General features: G+C 37.0%; 1 protein-coding gene across 2 annotated transcripts in view; it reads left to right on the top strand.

Moving 5' to 3' along the window:
• Positions 1-22,608, top strand: part of LOC131063774 (bifunctional dethiobiotin synthetase/7,8-diamino-pelargonic acid aminotransferase, mitochondrial) — a 228,178-nt gene that overhangs the window by 29,061 nt on the left and 176,509 nt on the right. For both annotated transcript variants that reach the window (XM_057997706.2, XM_057997705.2), the window contains exon 2: positions 12,306-12,476. In XM_057997706.2, coding sequence (XP_057853689.2) covers positions 12,306-12,476 — 171 coding nt within the window. The remainder of the gene's footprint in view (positions 1-12,305; positions 12,477-22,608) is intronic.

The raw sequence follows: 22,608 nt of genomic DNA, 5'->3' as shown, positions 1-22,608 counted from the left end.
GCCAGGCCCTATTTGGGCGAACCACTTGTGTGTAACTTATGATTAAGTTAAATGTAACTTGTAACTAAGGGAGACTCATATGTAACTTGTAATATATAGTTCTGACCCTATCCTTGGCGCCAAAAGTATATGGCCGACTTGAGGTCTATTAGGAGGTATTGATTCGTATATATGCAAGATCATGATTGCATCAATAGATATGAATTCAATTACATGAAGGACATGTAGTGTGCTCGGGGGTGACGATAAGAGCTTATTGTCTATGGTTGGGAAGGCAAGAGATTTGATGTTTGCTTGTGGTTAACAAGCACTACCATAAAATCAACATGGTATCAGAGCGGGTTCTTTCTATAGAGCCTAACCGCTTGAAGGTAGATCCTGTGCTTTTGAGGGAGTTCAATCAAAGTAATTTGTAGACTGAGAAATCTAAGTGCAGGCAAAAGTCGATTACCGAGCCTCTCAACTCAGACGTGAGCATCGCATATGCTCTGCGGCGAGTAATGCTTCACAACGCTCGCGGCTAGAGACATCGACAAGGTGGCAGCAAGCATTCCGAGGATTCAATGAAGCGACGCGAGTCGGTATGCGTGCTATCGACTGCTCAGTGTAATGGAAGTTTGAGATTGAGTAACAACATAGTGGCGAGTTTTGTGGTGATCACATTAAGCCGTACACAAATGTGAAATGTGTGCGTATGGGAACGAAAGCGAATGGAGGCACCTAATGATCAGGAATGATGGAGAAGGCCTCCGTGCAATAATGCCTTGCATCAACTCTCACATCATCCTAGAAGCTTTGAGAGTCACATGAAGCATTCGTTTCGCTGAAGCCTGCATAGGCATAATTGCAACTGAAGGTCGAGTTATTCGAGTTCTTATTTATGTCGCTCTTGAAGATCATCTGACGGTTGTCATAGGATGGGCACTGCAGCTTAGCATTCTGGCACACCCTGCTACAGGTGGATTTCTGTCACATTTATGTGGTCGGTCCATCACTTTGCTGTGGATGGTATTAAATGCAGCTCTTCAGATGATGCTTAAGCTATGCACGAAGCAGATATCGTGGACAAATGATGAGTGATGGCGAGGGCCAAAGGCCACACAACCATCAGATCATCAGTAGGTGCTTCGATGTGATCAATCCAAGTGAATGGAAATTCCAATGCTGAGCAAAATTATAAAAGATAAGTACTCTTTATGTTTGAATAATGTTCATGAATTTTTCATTAAGTCATGCTACATCATCAGCGAATCATGTATTGACATTTCCCTGACTATCATTATCTCTCTTTGAAATGCTTCTAGGACGAATCAGAGATTGCATTCAAGGAAGGAAGATTGCTTGCATTTCTTCGCAGAGGAAGAATCAACATTCAGAGGGAGTCTGACATATCGTCAGTAGTAACCTTGGACAAAGAGGTCAGAAGGTTGAGAGGGAGCTTGATGCTTCAGCTTCAGAGGAAGCATGACGCTTCAGCTTCAAAGGAAGCATGACATTTCAGCTTCAGAGGGAGCCTAACATTTCAGCCTTAGAGGAAGCCTGACATTCCATCTTCAGAGGGAGCCACGCCATCATGATGATTTGGTTAATGAGTTCTTCTCTGTGAGGGAGAAGTTTGAGGTGCAATCCCTTGTTAATGCATTGTTCTCTGGGAGAAGTTTGAGGTGAAAGCCCTCGTTCCACCCTTTGCGAGTAGGTATGGTGGATCCACCCTCTGCAAGTAGGCATGGTGGAGATGCATTCTTCTCTTGGAGAAGTCTGAGGTTACAGCCCTCGGTCCACCCTCTGCGAGTAGGCATGGTGGTAATGCACCCTTCTCTGGGAGAAGGTTGAGGTGAAAGCCCTCTTCCACCCTCTGCGAGTAGGCATGGTGAGCCCACCCTCTGCGAGTAGGTATGGTGGGTACCATGGAAGAAAATCCATGATGTGCTTGTTCACCCTCTGGGAGTAGCTATGGTGAATGTATTACTCATGGGAGTAGCCATGGTGGTAGTCACTATGTGACTTGGTTATTAAGAAGGAATCCTCACTAGCTAAGAGGGAGTGTTGCTGTGTAGCTAGGTCGGATCCCTTCTAGGGCCGACCTAGTGCACAAAATGCCAAGTGGCCTGTCGGCCTTGGCATTTGGATATCTTAGTTGTATGAGTCTAATTTGGGGCCCTATTTGGGCGAACCACTTGTGTGTAACTTATGAGTAAGTTAAATGTAACTTGCAACTAAGGGAGACTCTTATGTAACTTATAATATATAGTTCTGACCCTATCCTTGGCGCCAAAAGTATATGGCTGACTTGTGATCTATTAGGAGGTATTGATTCATATTTATGCAAGATTATGACTATAGGTTTGTCTTGTGTGAACCCAAATAGAACTTGGGCAATTTTAGTAGTGCTGACATGGAACTTGTGCTTTTTTTATTATATGATAATTTACATCATAGGTAGAGAATTTGGTAAGTTTTTGATGATTTTTGAAGAGTACTTGTTGAGAATTTGTTGATTCTAAGCCCTTGAATTGTGTCGCAGAAAAATGTGGATTAAACTCTCCAAAAACACTATTTTTTTTGCTTTATAAGCATTTTTTTTTTCCTTTTAAAAAATCATGAAAACTATGTGCACCATGAAGATTTGTGTGGTTTTGAAGGCCTTTATTTGGGCTTGGTGGTTGGGGCACAACTTCTTGAGTTTGTCATATATTGTGTTAGGGAGCTTGTGAGGGGCATTCCCCTTGGACCTCGTAAGGGGCATTGCCCTCGAACCTCACAAGGGGTACTACCCCTAATCCCACAAAGGGCATTGCACCTCGAGTTTGCTAGAGTGTTGTTTAGACTCCTACCAAGTTTTGTGCCCGAAGTGGCTTGAGATCAAGGTTTCAATCTCAATAGATAGAGAAGAGCTTCAAAGTATAAAGAGATGTCAATTCTTAAAATGAAATTTAATTTTTAAATTATGTTGTATGCTTACTGCATAATAATTAATGTTCAGTAATTTTTGAAAATCAATAATATATTAAGATTTAGTAATATTAACTTTTCTTGTACATTTATGATTATAGTATATACTAACTTCATTAATATTGTATAGGCTTATATCTATTTTTGTAAAATAAAAATATTAGGAAATATGTATACTAGATATATTGCTGGTCCAATTAAGGTGTTATACCTTGTCCTAGGTTTAAATTACACTTATCACTTAAGTTTACTTAGGGAGCACATGGACATTTCCACCTTTAGTGGAATCTTCACGTTATGACTTTCTGCCTCATATGGAACAACCACCTTTAGTGGTTTTATCATGTTATCAATTTTCCACCATAGGTGGGTGATCTGCATTTAGTGGACATATTACACTATCACTTTTCCACCTTAAGTGGGTGATAAGTTATCACTTTATATATCATGTCATAAGATTAAGATACTTGTCATAATCTTATGCCTTCCTATGTTTCATCTTGGCCTATTTACCCAAGGGGTTTCCTATGTACTATCATCCATTGTATTGTATTCTTGATAGGAATATAGTTTATCCTTGTCATATTGATTATCTCTTGTTATTGTGCTTTCCATTAGGCCTCTACATCTTTGGTGGCTACCTTCATAGCCAAATCTTACATGGTATCAAAGCTTTTAAAGTGCCTTTGGTTAGTCATTTTGAGAGATTTTTGTGCATTTTGGGGTTTCTTGTTTTCATGGCTTCATAATGTAGGTAAATATCACAGTTTTTTGGGTCAAATCTAAGGTCACCATTGGATTCAGAAGATTTGAGGAAGTCACTTTTGCCTTTTGTTTCATCCAAATTGGACATTGGAGGCCAAATCTACAAGCATTTGAAGGTTGCAGGTGCTATGGCAATACAAACGTCATAGTTATGTAGGCGATTTTCAAACAGCGATATCTTAGTCAGCTGGGCTCTTTTTTTTGAGCAATTTTTTTTTTTGATTTGGGGTAGAATTTTGTGCTCTTTGCATTGGTGCATGATTGTTTTGATTTTGGTGCCAGGATTTTTCAGAAAATTGTGTAATCCCTGCTTTTGCAACTTTCAAGGTCTTGTTTGGGCTCATATGTACTCCTTTTTAGGTGCAATTTTTTTAGAAAGTGCATAATTTTTTCTATATTTCATAGTGGTGCTATTAGTTTGTACTCATTGTGATCAGAATTTCATGTTGAACACATGGCCTTATTTGGCTTATTTTTGGCAAATGTAATGCATATATCACAATTTGGTCTTTTGCATATTGATTTGTGTCTAATATAGCCTAATTGTGGCTGTTATAAACATCAAAATTAGAAGTCCATTTTGCCTTTGTTTTGCAAGTGCCCATTGTAATCGCACTAAATATAAAGTGCCAAATCATTGCTTTTTTTTTGGGGGGGGGGGGAAGGTTCTTTGATTGAGTGAATTTGGTGGGTAACCTTGCAATGGTTGATTGCATTCTTTTGCATGTTTTGTGTTCTAATGATGGGGAATCTCAAATCGAACTCCTAAGATCACATGATAATGCATTATGGTAGAAATCAATATGTAATTATCTCATGGGAAAGGGTTATCTTGGCTACCTAAAGGAAACAATTTCGCAACCAACTGATCCTAATGCATTATCAAGGTGGGAGATTGAAATGGAGAAGACACTTGGATGAATATGCTCATTAGTCTCATATGATTTGTAGTTTCATCTTGAATAATGTAAAACACCTAAGGGGGTGTGGGAGACTCTTGAAAAATTGTATTGTAAAACTGATAAGCTTAGGGTATTCCATATTGATAATGATTTGATGAATCTCGATCCAAGAAGTATTGAGCACATTCAAGACTACATCTCCAAAATCAAGCAATTAAGAAAACAGCTAAAGGAGTGCAATATTCAGAAGGAGGATTTACAATCGGTTCTTAATGTATTATCCAAGCTTGGTCTTGAGTATTCGGTGTTTGTTTTTGGCTTTCATACACATAGGCTTTCAATGGGAGCATCATATGTTGGTCCTAAGTTTGCTGATTTTGCAAATCTTTTAATCCAAGAGGAAGCAAGGTTAATTCACATGGGTCTAATCATGTCTTCTCAATGCTAAGCATTGTTGGCAATCGATCCTATGGTAAAGAAAGAAACAGGGAATCTTGATAAGAAGCATAAGAAGAAAAAGAACAAGCTAAACAAAGAATTTGAATCCTCTCCCTCTCAATGGGAATCATCTAAGAAGGAGAAGCCTAAATGTGCATATTGCAAGAAATTAGGGCATGATGAACACTAGTGTTATCTAAAGCAAATTGATGAGTTGAAGCATCTTCTTAAGAAGAATCAAATAAATTTGCCTCCAACAATGTCTAAGGGTTATCCTATTTTCATCATCATCTAAGCTAGAGAAGCATAAGGGGCAAGCACTTGTTGTAGTTGCAAATTCTAATTCAGGTAGGTGGATGCTTGATTCAGGAGCTTCTCATCATATGGCTTCTTTAGAGAGTATGTTCTCTTCATTTGAGTCTCGTTCATCACTATTCTGATGGCTAACAACACATGTGTGTTTGTGGGAAGGGATCTATTGACATGGATGGCAGAGCATTCAATTGTTCTTTGTCTTCATTGTCAACTATTATCTTTTCTATCTATCAAATTACACATGGTGGAGCAGGAAAGAGTGTTGAGTTCACACTAGATTCTGTCATCATTTGAGATTTGCAGAGCAAAGATGTTACAATTTGAGAGGTTGATCATTATTCTCGAGTCTACACCTCCTCACATTTTGCTCCTATTGTTGATTCAGTTGATGTACATACTATGGCATCTAGTGTGGACACATTTGAGGAGATTTAGTGTGGTCATTTGAATCTTGGTGTTCTTTCTACTGAGGTTTTTGAGACATGTGTTGATATTACTTCTCCTTCATCGACTGTTGTATTTGATGATACTTGTGTTGCTATAGTTATGGCTTCTTGTGATTTAGTGCAACAAGATATCCATTTTCTTCTTGATATAGTGCCCTTGGATAACTACTTGACAAACATTGCAGGTTTGTTTGTGGAGTGCTATCTTGCAAATTTGGGAGACACCATTGATGACATTCATCTTCTTTTTGATGGAGATGATCCTTCTTTAGTTGTTGTGAGGGAGCACTTTGACCCTCTTATTCATTCTCTACATGATCATTCTTTTGAGTTTGATGTGATTGTGGATACTTATGTACAACACTTGGAGGAGGGCTCTTTATCTTCAGATGAGACACTTGAGTCTTTTCCAGTTCAGTGGCCTAGTACACTTGATTTGGAAGAGGCAACTTTCAACATCGACATGGGGACACTTGAGCAGATTTCAAAGACTCCAAACATCTTGAGTTTTCTTCCTACATATTTCTTTTAGGATTGGGGAGACATCATTCATGCACCTCTGGTTTTGACTCTTCCTAAGGGGAGGACAGTCGTTCGACGATTGCGGACTATCTTCTACATCTAGTTTCGAGCATCTACCATTGGCACACATTCTACATTGAGGGGGGAGCTACATGGAATCTCTTCTTCTCTCTTATGAGGGGGACTTTTTCCTTGCATGGGGTTTTGTCCTTCTCATTCTTCTTTGAGAGGATATTGTCTTTTCATCTCTCTTTTGGGGAGGAGTTTTTTCCCACTGGGTTTTCTCTTTTTCTCCGTTCGTGAGAGATTGCATTGCATTTGTACATGGGTATCTAACATGGCCTAGTAGTAGGAACCCACCTTGCATTGTTTGCTTTTGTGTACATTCTTCCTAAGTTACACTTAAGGGGGGGTGTTGGTGTAATTAAGGTGTTGTACCTTTTCCTAGGTTCTAATTACACTTATCACTTAAGTTTACTTAGGGACCACATAGGACATTTCCACCTTTAGTGGACTTATCACAATATCACTTTCCATCTCATGTGGAACTTCCACCTTTAGTGGTTTTATTATGTTATTTCTTTTGCACCTTAGTTGGGTGATCCACCTTTAGTGGATGCATAGTTGAACTACACGCCAAAAGAAAAAACTCGCCAAGGCCTGGAAAAAAAACTCTGCGAAAACTCAGCAAAAACTTGACAACTTAAAAATTTGCTTAAGTTTAATTAGAAATGCATTTTTTATGCAAAATTCAATGAGGAGTTGTATCCAATGAGTCAATAAATGAGTACACAAAAGAAACAAGCTGAGTCTAGATATATTTGATTGATTTAAATGTAAATTGGGTACAAAATGGCATCCTCATGTGGAATTCTAATGGCTGATAGACTGAAACAAAATGAAATAGCAAATTGTTTTTGTAAAACTAAGAGTAAATGCTACATTAAAACATATTACAGCTTCCTCTTTCCATCTCTAGTGAAAAATAGGGGAGAGATAGAACTAGAGGGTCTAGTCCTAAGAGTCCGATGTGGCTCCTCTACCTTGCCAAAATGAGGTCGAGGGTAGCACCCCTCGCGGGGGTCTGGGTGTGTGTGAGAGAGAGGTAGAGAGAGTCTAGCTCTTGGGGGAGAGAGGAGAGCCTAAGATAGAGAGTTGTAGAGAGAGGGGGTAGAGGAAGAGTTATAGGGAGATAGATGGGTCTAGAATTCGGAGCAGATAAAGTAAGTGAGATAGAGAGAGCGAGAGAATGTTGATAGGAGCCTACTAATTATTGAAATTTGTTTATTTGAAAATTTAAAAGATCTTCTAAAACCTAGAATTTGCATTATAACTCCTAGAGATTTGAAACTACTCTCAATCATCCTGCCAATATATACATGAAATATAACTTTAAGTATAAGACTTATACTTAAATGTTATATTTCATGTATATATTCTGATGAAGAGATTGAGACTGACTTGAAAATTTTTTTTAAGATAATTTTTTGATATGTTTGGGCCTCTTTTCCTTATGCAGTCAAATTTTTGCCAGAGACTCGTCAAGTTTTTGTGAAAAACTTGCCAAAAAATTTGCAAGTTTTTGTGCAAGTTAATGGCATAAATACTCACCGACCAAAAATGCTCACAAGTTTTTAAAACTTGGTGAGTACTATGCGAGTATTCCATCTATGAGTAGACATATCACACTATCAATTTCCCACCTTAGGTGGGTGATAAGTTATCATTTTATGTATCATGTCATAAGATCAAGACACTTGTCATAATCTTATGCCTTTCTATGTTTCAGTTTGGCCTATTTAAGTAAGCGGTCTTCTGTGTACTATCATCCATTTTATTGCATTCTTGATAGGAATACAGTTTATTCTTATCATATTGATTCTCTCTTGTTATTGTGCTTTCCATTAGGCCTCTAGATCTTGGGTGCCTACCTTCGTAGCCAAATCTTATATATATATATATATATATATATATATATATATGTATGTATGTATGTATGTATGTATGTATGTATGTATCTTTTTTGTTTGTACTAACCCAAAATGAACTTAACCTTATGTATGTATGTATGTATATATGTATTTATCTTTTTTGTTTGTACTAACCCAAAATGAACTTAATCTCAATTTTGTTTTTGGTTAGATCCACTAATCAAATCCACAAATCTGACCTAGGATCCGAACTAGAATTTGCAACTTGGCTTTCCAAGAAGTGGGGGATAACTATTGACTTAGTAGGCAATGCAGTACCTGATAATTATAGACAAGAGATTACTTTGACTTGTATCTAGGTATGTGATAGTATTATAATTATATTTACTTGAGTACAATGCTTTGGTTGAATTTGTTCGAGTGGCTTCTCTCTCGTAGATGCTGAAGGTTGGTGTCTACATGTGCCTAAGTTTGCTTCCTTACGGTTATTTGTTTTCTTTGGCTTGTCTAAGCTTTTGTTTCTGTCTCAAGAAGTTTGTTCTCCATTTTTAGGTAATTGTTTTTTGTACGAATGGTGTCTTAGAGTTGTCTTTTTGGTGTTTCTGTACACTGGATTGGTTATGTAGGTTTTATTGTTCATCTTGGTTTGGGTGAGGGCCCCAATGTACCCCACCCTAAAAAAAAATAAAAAATGCTCTAGTTGAATCCAGGACATGCATGTAAATTCTTTTTGTTTGTTACAAGCAGATGGACGTGTTTCCTCAATACATATTTTGATTAAGTAGTATATTGGTTTAACTTGATATTTTAGTTGCCTTAGTGTGTATTGGAATACTATGGTTAGTTGATGCCTTTCATACAGAAAGGATAAATCTTGCATTACATACAAACTTGAAATCAATCTAGAGAAATTGTAAGGTTATTTTGCCTATGTCCAGTTTTGTGCTTGAATGTGATCCTTAACATGTGAGTAGGGACTCTTTAACATCCGATTTGTTCTTGGACAGAATAAGAGCTATTGTGGGGCCCACAATTCTGTTTTTAATCATTTGTATAAAACAAAAATATCCTCCCGAATTTGAAAGAACCCTATCGTTGTGCTCTTACAAAGTAGTCAACTTACAGAAACAAGTTCTTTCAGAGCTGTCATGGATCAACTAGACTTCATTTTTAAAGCCTATTAGGCTATTACTGATGGGTGTAGTTTGAAACAGCCCTTAGTTAGCCACATTCTTATGATGATAGACTTAAGAGCGGTCATATTTTGTCCTGCATCTTTGGTCATCTGGTGAGTGACCTATGCTTTAGGCCATTCCAAGGAAAAGGATTGTGAGACTATTTCATCTTGCAACTCTTTACAGAGCTCTGCAAGTTTGTTTTTTTGGTTCTTCAATGATTAAGGGGATGAGATCATTTAGCTGAGAACACATTGTAGAAGCTTGCTTTGGATTCTGTTGCCATATTGCTCACCTTCTTCAACAATTTTTTGGTCGTGGATGTTTGGACTGCCTTGTATTTAGCTGATCGTGTATCAATATTTTGTTTTTGTTGAGGATGTCCAAGTAGTTTTTTTTCCAAATTTGATATCTTCCCTGATAACAAGTATTGCTCAGCATATATTGGGATGCTTTTGTCTCAAATAAGTGGTAAGGTTCTATAACTATTTACATTTTTTTGTAGACATTGTCATCATTTCTCTTCTTTTTTTCTTGGTATTTTCAATCTTACTTTTTCTTTTCTTACCTATGTATATTTCAATTGCATCTTCTCCTCTTGCTTTGTTCTCTTGTTTGGATGGAATGCATTAAATTGTCAGCACTCTCTATATTATTTCTTGCCGAACAACTCTTGTTCTAGTAATCTGTGTTTGAATTTTTGAGTTTCTGGATTACTACTGTGTAGTAGTTTTTTGTATCAACATTTTAGATCACACATAGTGATCCATCATCGAGACAAGGAGAGAAAAATAATTATAGATTCCAGACCAGGCCAATATAGAGGAGTGTTCTTGAAGTTGAGACACAAGAAACTGAGTAGAGCAAAAGGAACAATAGAGACCTGAATAAATGATAAAATGGAAGAAAACAAATCAACATATATTTAATCTGTATCTGTTCATCTGTGAACATTATCTTTTTTAATTGCTTCTTGCTCCATGTGTTTTTACATGTTATTGAGCAGTGTTGTGCTCATCTGGATTTTATTTATTACCTTTTATTTCTTAAGTTAAAATACCTTTTTGCATGTTCCTTATAAGTGAAACTGTGCTTGAAGCACTATCCTGTACCTCTTTTTCTCCTTCTCAATATCCTGTGTTTTAATGGGTTTTAAGTAGTTGTTTTTGGCAAGGCTTGGCTGTCTGCCCACTTACTGTGCAGCTTTAGATGCTCCATATTCTTTTTATGATATCCTTTCTGTTATATATATTTGAGCTCCTTTGACTATCTTTCATCATCTGTGGACATCAATATTTTTGTTCCCTCTTTTTCTAAATCTTGCCATGATGCACTTAGTTTATTTTGCTGGGTGCTTATGTAGTGAGTCTTAGAAGATAGTCCTGATGTCTGTTCTGTTACATTGTGACCATATTTTCTTTTCATGGCATTTGAGAGTCTGCAACTTTGATGGTGAATTGGCTTTTAAAACCCTTTACACGATGGATGACTTTCATCTAATGAGGTAGATGCAGCCATTGAACCCAAGTCTTTCCTCAATAGGTTTGCTTGTAGTAAGAATGTGGTATCTTATGCAATTCTTCATCTTCACAGAAGAGAGATCTAAGATCTATCATCTCTCATTAATACCATCTATTAAAAACACAGAACTCCTCTTTTTGCCAGTCTCCTCAGTTTGCAGCTCCTCATCGGTCCTGAGTGGCCTGTATGCTTGTATAAATATTTTTTTATTCTAATAGGTACGTCTCAGACCCTTTGGTTGGTTTTCTGGTTAAGTTTGACATTATGTTCCATAGAGTTTTGGGGACAGAGATGGTGTGTCAACAGGGGACATGTTTTTAGGTCAGCAGTCCAAGGACCATTTTTTGGGGACTGTTGGGAAACAGCAGTATAAATTTTTTGCATGAGTCAATTTGAAATCAAAGACATTTAGAAGACACGAGAAAATAAAGAGCAAAGGTTTGAGAAGATACTTTGAATAAGAATCAATTCAAAGATTTTATAGTCTCATTTGTAAGATAACTTTGATTTTTCAAATTTCATAAAACTATTGACTGAATTTTTGGTTGTCCTAGATTAGTATAGAAGCTGTATGGAATGATGTACATACAATGAGAAGTATCCTTCTTTGATAATGCTAGGTTGAAAAGAAATGTAAACTATGGATATTTATTGCATTGCTCTTTCTTTCTATACGCGTGTAGTCTCTGAGTGAAGAATGAAACCTGTCAATGAAACTACTGATTCCTCTTTGTAGCTTGGACACAGACCTATCAAATCACCCTGCAAACTATTGAACACAGGAAACAAGTCCTAACAAGCTTCTGTTAAAAGAAAGCCCAAAAAATGACCTGAAAACATGTATATTATTTTTCACATTGGGTACATTCTGTCATTTTGAAAAAAATTTGGGGTGGCTCTGGCCATCCTGCCATCTGGAAATAGCACTGGTGATAGGGATGCCAGCTTCAGGACCAGTTTGACACTGTTCAATTATACCATCCTTTTGATCCGGTTTTTCTTTATGTATGCCAATATTGCTTAAGCCAGTTCTAACTACATGGTCAGTTCAAGAAAGTCCTTGTGTGATGGTGCTGCTTTGAATGTATACACAGGTATTTTATAAACTTGGTCATAGCTGTCTGCTTGTGCAATCTTTCTGATACAGCAAAACATTTTTTCTCTAAAAAGAAGTACCAGCAGTATAGTATTTTGAAGAAACTAATAACAGTTTTTATTGAGATTGTAACCAATCATATAGGTTTTATTATATTAGCTAATATTATGGTGCATAATCATAACTTGTTTCTATTTGTTGTTATTTCCTTTGATAAAATAGCTTTTGTGTTTCTAGTGCAGGCCTTTTAGGTTACCGTCCATTCTTGTAGGGGATGGTAGACTTGGTGGTATTTCTGGAACTATTTCAGCATATGAGACCTTATGCATTCGAGGCTATGACATAGATGCAGTTATATTGGCAGACGCTGGTCTTTCAAATGAGATGTATTTATCAACATATTTACATCACAGGTGTCTATTCAACACCATTAAGAACTAATTTCAAAATATTAGTTAGCTCCATTGATCACATTGATAACTTTTAAAGAAAAAGGTAACGAAACAACATTAAAAGAGTGTTTCTCTATTTGGCTTATAAATAGATGATATTTGGTTATCTGAATCATTGAAGATGCTATCTTTTTGTTTTCAGAAGGTTCTATATTGCATATATTCTTACACAGGCTTGACTATTCTTCAGGTCTTGCTTAGCACTCCATGGGAAAAGTTAAATTTAGTACATCCACCTGAATTATGAAAAGGCAGTGCTGAATTTCATAAGCGCTATTATGCTGATTTCTCATCATATTGATAACTATTAAAGAAAAACTCAAAAAGGAAATAATATTGAAAGGAAGTTTTTCTATGTGGCTTATATAAAAAATAGTTTTTGTGAACTGAATCAGTAAAGTTATATCTTTGGCTTCAGAAGGTTCTATAATACAATTGTTTTTTACGCAAACTAGTGTTTTCTTTAGGTCTTGTTTAATATATAATGAAGTAAAAGTTAATTGTAGTACCTCTGCTAAATTGTAAAAATGTATTACTGATCGTGATAAATGTCATTGTGCTGGTTGTTCATTTTTGCCATTTGTCCAATGTTTTTTAACCACACACATCATGTCAAGTAAAGTGAGTTTTTTGAAATGTATAGCGCAAATATTTAGAATTTGTGTTAGACTCCATTTTCAATAGACAAAAGTGACGTTACAATAGTCAGGTATTTTTTGTTTTAGAAGTAATGACAACATAAATAGGATTTAGTCTGAGCATAGTTTGAAGACAAATATGCTGCTTTAGTGGCATAAATAACGAGATATTATCCATATAAGTGGCCTCACATATCACCCTTTGAACAAATAGTGCACAACTTTTTAAGAATCTGCATGATAACTTGAGGATAAGAACTCTTCTTTCCCTGAATCCTGAGGTTAGTATTCTCAGGGTTGAATTAGTAGTATGATAACGTTCAACTATATACTCATGGTGGAAACCCTGTGATCATGACTTTGTCCCCCAAGCGAAGGTCAGATATACAAGAATAACAACTAAAAAGGCATAAAACAAATACTTGTAATATAACAATCAGACAAGTTGCATTCTATGTTATCCCAAGTTTTTGGAACGAGGATCGTAGGGAAAGGGGATGCGTTTCAGGGTCCCCAATTTTTTGGGCCATTTTTGGGGACGGCAAAGGGGACGACTATATATTAAATAGGAAAAATTTAAAATATATAGGGAAATTTTAAATATTCATATGAAAACATTGATAAAGTATTCTTATATACATTATAGAACCTTAATACATAACATTTGTGTTGAATTGAGAGTTCGCATGAGAGTCAATGTCAAACAAATTAGCAAATGCCAAATGTCATACTCAAACCTTAAATCAAATTTCTTTCAGAATTCATTGTCAATATGTATGTGATTAAAAAATAGCCTACAAATTACAACAAAATGTTCTAAGGCTACAAGTTTCACTTTCAATTATGATATGAAAATACAAAAAAGAAAGTACACTGCTGCCTCTAATCTACATATCTCAACACCACATCAAAATCAGAGTCCTCTTTTGAGTCACTGTCATTGTGAGGGTCCGCATAATCCGATGGAATCACAACCAATTCTCGTAGTGCCTCATCATCATTAACCTGGGCAAAATCTTTAGGATCAACATCCCACCGTAAAGTTGGAGTCTATTGATAATTTGGATTCTGATGATCTTGAAGTCAAAGAGCACAATGCATGACCAATAGCTTCTCTACTTTTCTAGAGGTAATTATATTCCTCTTGATGGAGTGGATAAAGCCACATATGGACCAATTTCTCTCTGCAACAGAGGAACTAGCAACCTATGAAAGAAGGTGAATAACAAGCATCTTCAAATGTGGTGTATCCTTCTTGTGCCATGTCCACCATCCAATAGGGTTAGTTTGAGCTAATGTAGCTCGATCTATTTTTGCCTTTGGTTCACTAAATGTTGGACCACAAAAGATTTGTTAAGGCAAGCATTTATGTGTGAAGTATTGTAGACTCCTCATTTGTATAAATCATTCGGAAGGCCTTCATTAGCCCTTCTATCACCTCTTCATCATCACAAGGAGACAACATTCCAGCCTTTGGTGCATACCATTTAAGATTTAGAGTAAAGGATGCCATATGAAGCGGGTGTTCATTGTGTTTCACCTCCACATCATAATGGGCTTAATATGTTGCTCATATAATCCCAAATTAGGATCCTTAGCCAAAATTGTTTACTTTATCTTTCCAAGCATGTTGTCAAATGTCTCACTTACTTCTCCAAGACTAAGAGAGTTTGTATTAGCATTCTAATGATATCTACAATGGTGAGATAAAAGAGCAAATATATCTGTAAAATGCAAACAAAAAGTTAAAAAAGAATTAATTGACAAGTTAGAAACTTTGAAAGTTGAAACATCGAACAATAAAATTTAAATATTAAAATCAGTAATTTAATATGAAATTCAAGAACTTAATATTTAGTAAAATCAGCGATGTAATAATAAAATCAGCAATGTCTTACATCATAGTGTACCACCAATCGCCATCAAGGGTCCCCATCAAGGGTCCTTTGTTTGATGGCTACTCCTTCAGTAGAACTTGAATGAGGCTATTTACTCCTCTAAGTTCATCATCATCAATTGTAGAGGCCCATGCAACTCAAGCATCCTCTTTAGCAAAATGAAGCAACTAGCATATCTTATCTCAATAGGTTTGAGGAACTACTTTGAAAACATCTTGAAGAGAGCGAGATGTGGTGGTTGGAAATGAACTTTTGAATATCCCTAGCTTTTGCCATTGCTTGCTTCAGCTAATCTATTTTCCCTATGTCTGTCAATTCATTGTTCAATACACGAACACAACATGGGTTCCAAAAGATATGCTTGTAACACCCTCTACCATCATACCAACTAATATGCACAAATGTGCTGAATTAGTGACCACTTGTACAACATTTGAGGCCCCAACCTCCTCTATGGCTTCTCTCAAAATGTAAACTGCAAAGTATATACATGACCTAAAACACAAAAATCACAATGTGAAGACATGAACTATGGTACAAAGGAGCTTGTATCCCTCAGCTTAGTATTATTAGTTCTATGTGGAGTCATGTGCTTGTATGTCAGCGAAGTCAATAAATGTTGCTAGAGTCCTAGGAGCATTACTTAGGATACGTTTTGTCTTAGCAAACTAGAAGTATAAATGTAACTTAATCACTAGGGCTTTAATTGGAAAAAAGTTTAAAATTTATTCTTCTTAGCCAAAAAGTATTTTCATTTTTGTGTTTTTTAAAACAAGGGTTTGACTTTCATGCTTTTACATTTAAGAATTTTCAAAATTTTATGCATTTTTTTCTTGAATTCAGTAGAGTTGGCCAAGTCCACCCATCGGGACTCATTGAGTTCGACAAGTCTTGCAGATTTGGCGAGTTTGACTAGACTTGTTAGGTGCCTAGGTCACAAATCCTTAAGCCTCAATTTGATGTACTCAGTTTGGGACTTGTCAAAGTCTTGTAAGTAGGATCCAAATCCATTTCCACAAAAGTTTGAGCATAAATGTTGTCAGAATCCTACATAGTCTCTTGAGCAACATCCAAATTTGGCAAAGGAATCCCCAATAGCCTCAAAGCAAGAAATACACCGATATTACAATGGTAAATAAGGTTGGCATAACCAAACAAGTATAGAGAAGGAATCATGAGGAGGATCAAAAGATGGATACCGAGGTTTAAGGCGTAAATATAATCCACTTAGAACCATGAACCAAAACTAATAATAGTCATTTCTATCAACAAATGACATGCAATTTAAATCTACAATAAGAGTCCCTATATGCAAAAAAGGAAGTCAAGTTTTTTCTTCAACAAAGGTTTCCAAAATTTTGAATTTCACTCATTCAAAATGTTGTGGTTAAGTCAAAACAAATGGAATTTTCCTACTAAGGCATGCTTCATCCATGTTTTCTTTCTCACACATCCACTTATGTATTCTTATCAAGCACTACTTTTGTTAGATTTAGCTGTGAAGCCACCCAAGATCAAAATGACTGAAGTAAAGCAAAAGTTGAAATCCAAAGGTGAACAAACTCCCTTAGCATTGAGTTAGGACTCGTGAACAAGTGAACTAGCCAAGGGAGAGGTGAGTAATGTTTATATAGCAAAATAAGGGCAAGTAATTCCAAGAGGATTTATAACTCCCAACTGCCCAAATAGGCAGCAGTTTTACCTACTTGGTAAATGCCAAAATACATGGTTGTAAATACTTAGGTAAGGATAAGCAAATGGTCATTGGAGGTGGCAAATAAATCTAAAAGGTGTGAGACTCAACTACCTAAAGGTGGGTGGGAGTGACACATGTAATTGATGGATTCTGCCACATGTCCTCATCCTAAGCATTCTAATATAACCTAAGAAAGCTTAATAATGTGTCGGAAAAATAAACATTTCCTAACATAAGAAAAATAAAAAATCTAAACTAACAACTTTAGGCACCGGTCTACTTTTTTAGCAAACCATATTTTCAGATCTGTGATCTACATCCTTTCCATCATGAATCCTTATTTGAACAAAGAGATTTGAGCTACCATGATTATCAGAATTATTGACAATTCCTTTGTGTTCGTCATTCTCAATACTTAAACTCCATTTCTTCCCACATAGAGAATCAAGACATGATTTTGTGGGTTATACGATTTTGATTTAGGGTAGAGGAAGCTTCCAAACCAGCAATACCCCCATTAGATGAAGCAAATCCTATCCCAACATTGCTGTTTGATTGTGCATTCAATGTGTGAAGGGAATTGCCACATGGAGAGGGTTTGGAGGAAAAATCAGGGCAGGTAGATTCCCTAAGCTACCCCTCACCACTTGTCAAATGAAGTGCATATGCCTTATCAATTGATTTTTCCCATCTAAAATTTAGATGAGCTTTTGAAATATTATGGAGATTACTACTTAAAAATGCCCTTACTTCTATGCTAGTTCTCAATGAAGATGTAGCATGAATGCTTGGCTTGGACTGTGATAGAGGAACCACTTCAAACATAAAGGAAAGCTCATGGCTGCTAGTATTATCAAGAAAGAAGATGTGATTAGGGCGCATGACTGCTTAGTGGTGGAGGTTATAGTGAGTGATAACAAAGCTAAAATAATAAATATTATGATTTTTCGCTTTAAATATTTAAAAAATTCATATGTTCTTCATAATATAGATACATATAGACATTAGATTTGATTGGATTGTTTGTGTTGTATTGTTTGCTAGTGGTTGTATCAATTCTCCTACAACCAAATAAGGATTTTGGTGCATATGGTAGTGCATTAAAAAATGATAGAACACTAAGGATTTTTGAAGATTATCTTGCAATGTTAAGATATATTCAAAATTTCAATGATTTAAAACTCACCAAAAAACTCACACAAATTGTGAGTACTTGTAAATTGCAAAGGGTGTTGACTAACTCTTTCATTTAGTTGAGGGAATGTTTTGGCAAATTACAAGTTGGAACTTACAAGTGTACTTGTTGAGTTCTTGTTGATAAATCACTAGGCATTGAGTTAATGAATTTAACTATTTTTTTTAATTTGTTGATTCTTTGCTATACTTTGCCGAGTTCTAGGGTCTGAGTCAAAATTGGGTCTATCGAGTCATGAGTTTAATAATTATGGATCTATTGTGCCAAATGTATTTTGACACTTCTCAATTAGGTGTATTTGGTTGGGATAATATAAATAGCTTTTTTATTTCACAATATATTTAGATGTCAATGTGATAGGGCTTATTTACCTACACATCAGGAACATTTTAATGCCTCATAAGGCAGTTTCATTTTGTCTTAGCACAATTTATTTCCAAATGACATACTTTGAGTCATTATTAGCGACTACATTGTAATGATACTACACTTAGTGTAGTTGGATTGATAAAACTTGGTTTGCTCTTGAGTATTTGAACCATAGTTTTAAAACTTGTCAAGTACTCACCCAACTCACAAGCACTTAATTGTTTTGGTTGCAAATGACATAGCTTTTCTTCTAGTTGTTTTCCTTGTTGAGAAGGCATGCCAAACTTTTTCAATCTGTGGTTTCCTCTTTCTAAATTGAAAACAATGGCTTTTTCTAACCCTAGGCTATTCAATCATCTTAATTTCTAAGATTGATATTGAATTACTAAATCCTAGTAGATCTTCCTGTTGAGACATGGACCAGCTAGGACTCGAACCTAGGACCTTCCATACGTTGCTGGAGTGCTCTACCATTGAGCTACTGGCCCCTCTTGGACCAGTCCATCATTGGTTCGGGTGTGGCTTATTTCCAACACCAACAACCCCCCTTAAGCCACACCTCTCGTGTCCTTGGGGCTCCTAGCTTGGACCTAGCTCTGATACCATGTTGAGACATGGACCAGCTAGGACTCGAACCTAGGACCTTCCATACGTTGCTGGAGTGCTCTACCACTAAGCTATTGGCCCCTCTTGGACCAGTCCATCGTCGGTTTGGGTGTGGCTTATTTCCAACACCAACACTAATTCTGTTATGCTACGCAGATCACCCCCCATCTAAGAAATAGGGAACCCCCTCCCTTCCCTCTAACCAGTTGGCGTGGGAGAGCACAGTTGAGAGTTGTAGCCAAGAGTAGTGCTGATAGCAACGCCGAAAGAGTGGTGTTGAGATTTTTAAAAGTTCGGCATATGCCCACCCCCCCTTTTAATACTGAAATGCTAACGTGATAAAAAAAGTCAACGCTTAGAGAAGGAACAAAAGTAAGTTCGGGCTCTTCACCCATTGCCTTCATTTTCATTTCTGAGAAGCCCAATAAAAAGCCCGTCGAAAATACTGAAGTGTCATGCAAAGGGAAATTTAGGTAGGTAATGAGGCGCGGGTGCCTCTTTCGGAGCAAGTAAAATGCTCTTGGTATTGCCTTCAAGAATGCCGTAAAAAATACTGAAGGCAAATACTTGAGGGCAGCTCAAAAAGAAAAATATAAAGTTCAGGTTTTTTAGTTCGAAGGAAGGTGAAGTCATATTTCTCGATCCCCCTTACATTTTCCCATACATTTTCCCATAAGTTCGGCTTTTTCTTTTGAAAACACTTTCACCGACATGCTTTGTAAAGATGAAATTAAATTCGGACCCGTTCTCTTCAAAAAATAAATCGATAAAAGAATTTGTTAAGTTGGCTTCTATTCGCCGATAAGAATATTGAAGAAAACCCCGAGTATGCCAATGAGACGATAAAAGGAGGATGGCACAAATTTCAAACGCATAAGCCAAAGTTCATATCTTTTAAAATAGTGAACATTTTGTTTTTTTTGTGCCTTGTAAAGACCGAATGAAACAAATAAAACAAACATGTGCCTTTAAAAACAAAAAGGAAAGCCGTTTCATAATCTTAAGCACCGCTGAATGGTCCCCCCGCCCCCAACTTCGAAATAAGAGTAAGGCAGGTTCAAGCTTAAACCAATACAAAGAAATAAAAATATACATAGATATGATGAAGTTTTATATTGGGGGTGTTTTATTTGTCGCTTGGATTATGACTATGCACATGAATTGGCTCTAATTATTCAAATCCAAAGATGATTGATTCAAGTGAATTTGTGTTTTGTAGATTTATTTCACTGAAGAGGACCAATAGGAAGAGATTGTCTGCAAAAGAGTAAATGATTAACTTGTCAAATAGCTCAGATAGCGGGATCCATAAAATGTGTTGATGAAGAAGCACGACGATGTGTTGACGTGTCTGAAATCACATTACTGCAAACTCCATACGGCCAACACAGAATAGAATAACCAGTTGAGTATCCTATCCTCTCTTGAGATAAGGAAGTCCCTAATGCTATTTTTTTTTTATATTTGATCAAAGGGGACAACCTCAAGGTTTTTTTTGTCAGGTCTTGATTGCGGGATTTCTCAGTGGTTTGATGTGTTTATGTTGGAAACACAAGGGGGGACTTACGTTGGATGGGTAATTTATAGATAAGTTCCCTGGAACTTTTATAATCTTTCTATCAAGTGATTTCGGTTAAGTTGATACTGTTTTAATGGGACTACGGATTTTCTGGATAAAAAAGGGGAAAAAGGAGGGAAGGATAGGGAGAGAGAGATACATGAAATGTAAATTCTAACTAAGATAGCAGTTTCATCAAACAGACGGAAGCCTCCAAATAACAAGACTAAGCATTACCAGCTACTCAAGCACAGTGTTTGCATAAATCTAGTGCAATCTTCAAAGGAAAATAAGATTTTTCATGTTATCACATACAACATCAAAACTTTTACATTCATAGTGAGTATTCAATAACCGAACTAAGCATGAAAGGTCCAGATTAACCATGCAGAGAGAAAGGCAATCAGCCGTTCCCCAATGGTGTGGATTGCGAGGATTCTATCAGATGTTTGCTTGAAAATGCTATGTAAAGGAAATAAACATAACTGAAAGATTTCTAAATTAAGTGAAGAAGGAGACCATGCACTCACAAGGAAACTTGAAAACAGTCTTAATCTTTGCATTAATTCCTGTAAATTTCGCCAGAGCTTTTGCAACAATCCAAGAACTTCTTACAAAATAAGGGAAAACCAGTCCCTTAAATAGGCTTCAAAAAGGATGAATGGCCTACATTTAATCTAAACAAGTGGCTCAGATTCATCCATAAAGCATGGCTGCCCATACCCATAAATGGGATGCAAATATCAACAACCACCCCTAAAGGAGCAATAACTACCAAAAAAGTTAATTACAACAATTTCAAAAAAATCCAAAAAGGTGCCTTAATAAAGTTTTACATTTTGTTGACTAAAAGTCAAATGTCACCTTTTGGTGCAAAAGTGCACTTTTAAGACTTAGAGAGAAAAAAGCATTTTTGAGAAATCACTTTCTCTATTTCAGCCTCACACTCCTTTTCTAGAAATTGATCTTTGGCATGCAAATATTCCGGCCACAGATCACGACCTGCTGCACGTTCCTCACGAACGTATTCCTGGAACCTGATGCATAACTGGAATAACAAACTGAATGGAGGCACATGAGGATGCCGAATTTTGTATTGCATGCCTTCGAGATACTGGTCTACGTGCTTTAAATTGTCCTTCCAGCTGGAGCGATTACGCTCAAAGCATAACATGTTTGAATGGAACTGACCAACGAAACGCAAGTCTTTAGCGGAATAGGTAATCCTATCCGTTCCCAATCTTTCTTCCCAGTCGGGCTGGATTGCATCATTGGACAAGTCGTTTATCCATCCCGAAACCATTGATCGGAGGATTGTCTTACCTAGTTCTTGCATGTTTCCCAGAATCACCTCAAATGCGTCATTCTCTTTGTCAATAATTTCTTTGGTGTCGTTTTTCATGGTGATAGTCCAGTACCATTCCTTAAGAGTACTGATGCTATGAGGATCTAGGATGGCAGACAATGTACGAATCTGCGCGTGTCCAGAAAAGAGCTCTCATGAGGGGAAGGGTAGTGGCAGCCACTTCGTGCATGTGGAGGGATTCCCTCTTTACCTCTAATAAATTGACTAGAGTGAGTTCTCGATGGCGGGCCATCTTTTTTTACTTCCTCAAGGATTCGCTCTCCCCTTTTCTTGATGTCTTGTATCCATTCCCTGACGGCCCTTGCGGTGTCCCATACTCCCTCAAATTCTGTTGTGGTCCTTTGCGCCAATGCCGTTGGGGGAATATGGGATTTAGAGGCATTGTGTAGTGGCCTCAGGAGCTGATCGATGTATCCCTCGGCTTGCTCAGCACGAGCCCGATACATGTCCTTTTCAATTGTTATCTCTTCGAGCTGCCTGAGTATATTCTGCACTGAATCCTTGAATTCTTCCTTTTCTTGCTCCTTAGTGGCTCGTCCAATGGGGATAGTTGTGATGCTATAATCCGCTAGTGTAATCTGATCTGCTGGCTTGTCTATAGGCGGGGTGGCAATGTGAAGAGTGCGGTTCCTTTGCTCGTCTTTGGTCACTCTAGAATATGCCTTGGGCTTTTTCTTCCCCTTAGCTTTTGCTTGGTCTATGCGCGAGAAGATATCCTCTAGATCAATAGGTGGTTTGGTGGCGGCCTTGCGCTGGGCTCTGACAAT

This window comes from Cryptomeria japonica, chromosome 5 (assembly GCF_030272615.1).
Source record: "Cryptomeria japonica chromosome 5, Sugi_1.0, whole genome shotgun sequence".
Lineage (NCBI taxonomy): Eukaryota > Viridiplantae > Streptophyta > Pinopsida > Cupressales > Cupressaceae > Cryptomeria > Cryptomeria japonica.
Note: the sequence above shows the minus strand (reverse complement) of the source record. Positions and strands in the feature narration are given on the sequence as shown.